The following is a 3,955-nucleotide window of genomic DNA, read 5'->3' on the forward strand; positions in this document are numbered from 1 at the left end:
AAATTTGTAAGGTTGTGTATAAATTTTTTTGTTTTTAATGAAATATGTATGATATTGATTGACAGTATTTTGAGAACTATTGAACTTGTGAATTTTGAGAAATTGATTGAGTTTGATTGTGAAACCGAAGTAGTGGTTGAGAAAAACTTTTAGAAGTGCTTTTTACAGGTATTTGAAGAACGGTTTTCTCAAAATACAGAGGAAACTCTGTCAAAATTTCTATAGAATTTGCGGAAAACTAAAATGAACCAAAAATATTAACTAGTTTTAATTTTAACTAAATGTTTTAAATGCCTATTAGAAAATGCTCACCACTTATCAAAAATAAGAAAATTGTTTTAAAATCCCTTGTAGGGTACTTAATGAGTTATCGGTAGGTGAAGTTCGGTAGTTCATTAGGTATTCTACGGGATCATGTTATGCCTTACAGAGAGGTAAGGTGTGACATTTTCTCTGAGACTTGCTCGTGAAAAAGGAAAATTGGTGAGTATTCTAGGAATGAATGGAGAACTTGACCAATTGTACCTGTAGTAAATAAGACTCATGAGGAGGTTCCAAAAAGCCAAAGCTCAGAAGAAAAGTTAGCTTCAACTGTGCCAACTTTGGATACAGAAACTACTGCTTTAGGGATATCTGTTGACAGTTCTAGACAGTCTGACTCTGGGGTTGGTGTCATGATGGAAGAGGACCACGCATCTGCTTTGGGTAAGCGTCCTATTCCCAAACATGATGGTTCTGCTGGAAATGTAGCAGATTCAAGATAGGCTTCTTATAAAAACTCAAATGCAGGGGTCAATATGGAGGTCAGTTGTACAGTTCCAGTTAGTGTGGGCGTGAAGGAGATTGTTCCTTGTAGACCTGCTCCTGGACTCCTAGGTCCTAGTCCAGGGTCCTCTAAGAATGAGATTGATTCAAAACTAGCATCTCAAGGCCCAGAAGAGCCTTTTAGGTGACACCGGGTGAGTTGGCCCCATCTTCAAGAGAGTTACCAACATCTTCCCTCCTTGATGTTATCAGCCTTGAGCATCCCAAGGTTTCTGAGATAGCTGCTAATGCTGGTGATTTTCCCAGAGTTACTCTACCTACTACAATGGAGCCTTGTGATAATAATTCAATGAAGAAAATGGAGCTTTCAGCAAAAGCATCACCTACACCTGTAATTGGAGTGGAAAACCCTATAATTTCTGCAAATCCTGATGGTGTAAGTTGTCATTCTGGTGTCAGCACACAAATGCCTGCCAGTCCTGGCCCAGATTTTGTTGCCAGAAGCATTCTTGTGCTGGCTAAGACTGCGTCTGGAAACATTATAGAATCCTCTTTGCAAGATTCACTAGATGCCAGAGGCATTCCTGTTCTGGCCAAGACTGCATCTGGAAACATTATAGAGCCATCTTCAGAAGATACTGGAAGCATTTCAACAAATTGCATATAGTGGTGTTGATCGTCCTACGGAGTCTGCATCAATTTCTGCAAGTTTCTACCTTTCAAACAATGTGAAATTGCCTGACACGACTCTAAATGATTCTAAAGATGAAATAGAGCCTTCTTCTAAAGAATCTCCAGAACTTTGTGCTCTTGACATTAGAAGCATCAAAAGCTTCACAACTTTCAGAATACCTAATGCTTTGGCTGATCATCCTCCAGTGCCTAGGTCTATCTCTGGAAGTCAAGAAAATTTGAGTGATTTTGATTTGGTTGAAGGTTTTACTAGCAGGTCTGACAGACATCCTACAAAAGATAAAGCTGCAGCTTTCACAAGTGAAACTGTTGTTGAATGTCCAGAAGCTTCTGTAAAGGCTAACAATCTTGGAGCTGATCTCCCACATTGTGATGTAACTTCTAGTTGTAATAATGATACATTGTGCTAGACTTCTTCTGACCATGATAAATTAGAAGATCTATCCCGCCAAATTGAAGATAAAAGGGATAATATGTCAGAACCTTTACAGTCAGTCACTTCTGAATGTAATTACGTTGAGGTTATTCCAAAAGATCATGGTGGGATGCAACAGCTGCTGGCTATTAAGAGTAGTGGGGTTTGGAATATGGAAGTTGACCCCTTTGACGTGCAAGAGCTGCCTCCAAAAAATTTTATTGCTACATCTTACAATATACAGGACATTCTTGAAGACACTAGTGGAATGCAACTGTCTCTTGGAAGCATCGAGGGTGGTCACGTTGAGGTTTGCAATGTGGAAGAACAGATATCTTTGCCAGAATTTACCATTTCTGAATCTTTAAATATAGGGAAAGATGATTATGGAGCTGAGGTACAGCCAGAGGTTGGTAGTAGTAAGGGTGAATATGTTGCTGGTTGCGGTGCTGGAGCAAACTTGTCTGAAGCACTCACATCAATGCCAAATGATATTGTTGAGAAATCTACTGATATTGAGGACACTCATCGAATGGAGGCTTGGCAGTTTGGTGGGGGTGTATTGCGAAATATTTCGAAAAATAGTCGTCCGTCTTCCTTGGCAGTAGAGGAAGAAAAAGTTGATGCGTGTGAGAAAGGTCTAGCTGGCAACTCCCTAGCACAAAGGGAACCACAAGGATCTGAAGCATAAATGGGTAGTCAGGCGGATGTCTATCAAGTTGGTGGGATTTTGCCAGAAATTCATCAGAAAAAATGGTTTTGTCTTCATTTCCATTGATAATTGGATTTCTGAGCAGCATTTATCTGTCAGCTCAATAACACCAAAAGAATCAAGGGCTTTCAATATTCATCAAATGGAAGTATCCAGTGATATTGTTCAGCCATTGATTACAGCAGCTAACATGGTTTTACCTTCAATGTCCTTGGCTAGAGAAGAGAAAAAGATGAAGAGCACTTCTGAGATGGGTATACTAGAGGAATCAAAAGGATCTGAAGCTGAAAATTGTTATCATATGGGTATATCTGAGGTCGGTTCATGTGTGCTTGAATGTACATTTGAAAATATGCCATCATCATCTTTGGCAACTGAGGAAGACAAGGCTGTTGACTTACCTGCATTGCAGCTTAGTAGTACCAGCAGAATCAAAACGGCCTAAAAGTGATAAGAACAATGAAATGGATGTTTCTCAGGTTGGTGAAGTTGTGCCTGAAATTGTATCAGCAAATATGGTTTCGTCTTTGTCTTCCCATGTGCTGGAGGATGACAAAATTGAAGGCTTGTCTGAGATGAACAAAAGTAGCAATTCAGCAGCAACATAACCAAAAGGATTTGATACTGACAAAAGCAATGCCTTGGAGGATGACTGTGACACCCTTTACCCGTCTACAGTGTAGCCGAGCAAGTTATGCCACTCAGTGTACCGGAGCACCAATTTATGTTTCTATTATAATTTGTCCTTTTATAATTCATTTATTTTCAATTTTGATAAATATGAATTTATCCGCAAATTTTATAAAAAATTCGACAGAGTATCGGTTGTAAATTGGAAAAACAGTTCTTCTGAACCTGTTTAAAAACACTTCTAAAATAATTTCCAAATCCAAACTCCATTATACACATTTAAGTCAATCTCAAAGTCTCAACATTTCATTTTTCAACATACATAATGCAGAAAACCTCAATAATATGAAATTTCATATATTTACATTAATACATAATTACAGGAATTTATAGTTACAATCCAAACTAATACAAAATGCTAAAATACAAAAGGGCCCCCTATAGTCCTAATGTCCTACCATATGCAGTGCAGATGTGAGGTGACTCCGGACCCCGGATGCAGCTCTGAAGACTCACCCCGTCTGATGTCTACTGGGCTCCCCAGCTAGGTCTCCAGTATCTGCGCGTGGCAAAAGCGACGCGCTAAGCAATTCTGCTTAGTGGTGATAATATAAAATAAAATAAAATAAAATAAAATAATTATGCAGAATGTATGATTTCATTTTTGGGTAGACTTGATTTCTAGTATTATTTGCTGTATTATTCACTTAAAATTTAGTAAGGTTTATTATTATTGCCCG

At 38.5% G+C, this 3,955-nt stretch overlaps 1 protein-coding gene across 1 annotated transcript; it reads left to right on the top strand.

Annotated features, from left to right (window-relative positions):
- Window positions 1-452: 452 nt before the first annotated feature.
- On the top strand, window positions 453-2,587 carry LOC131179120 (uncharacterized). The gene is made up of 2 exons (XM_058145012.1): window positions 453-705; window positions 790-2,587. Exon 2 carries the CDS (start codon window positions 1,932-1,934, stop codon window positions 2,562-2,564), a length of 633 nt encoding a protein of 210 aa, XP_058000995.1. The 5' UTR covers window positions 453-705; window positions 790-1,931; the 3' UTR covers window positions 2,565-2,587.
- Window positions 2,588-3,955: the final 1,368 nt, after the last annotated feature.

Source organism: Hevea brasiliensis, chromosome 4 (genome assembly GCF_030052815.1).
Source record: "Hevea brasiliensis isolate MT/VB/25A 57/8 chromosome 4, ASM3005281v1, whole genome shotgun sequence".
Taxonomy (NCBI): Eukaryota; Viridiplantae; Streptophyta; class Magnoliopsida; order Malpighiales; family Euphorbiaceae; genus Hevea; species Hevea brasiliensis.

Coding starts and splice junctions, on each gene's coding strand:
- LOC131179120 (XM_058145012.1), top strand. CDS start 1,932: ATGTCAGAACCTTTACAGTCAGTCACTTCTGAATGTAATTACGTTGAG.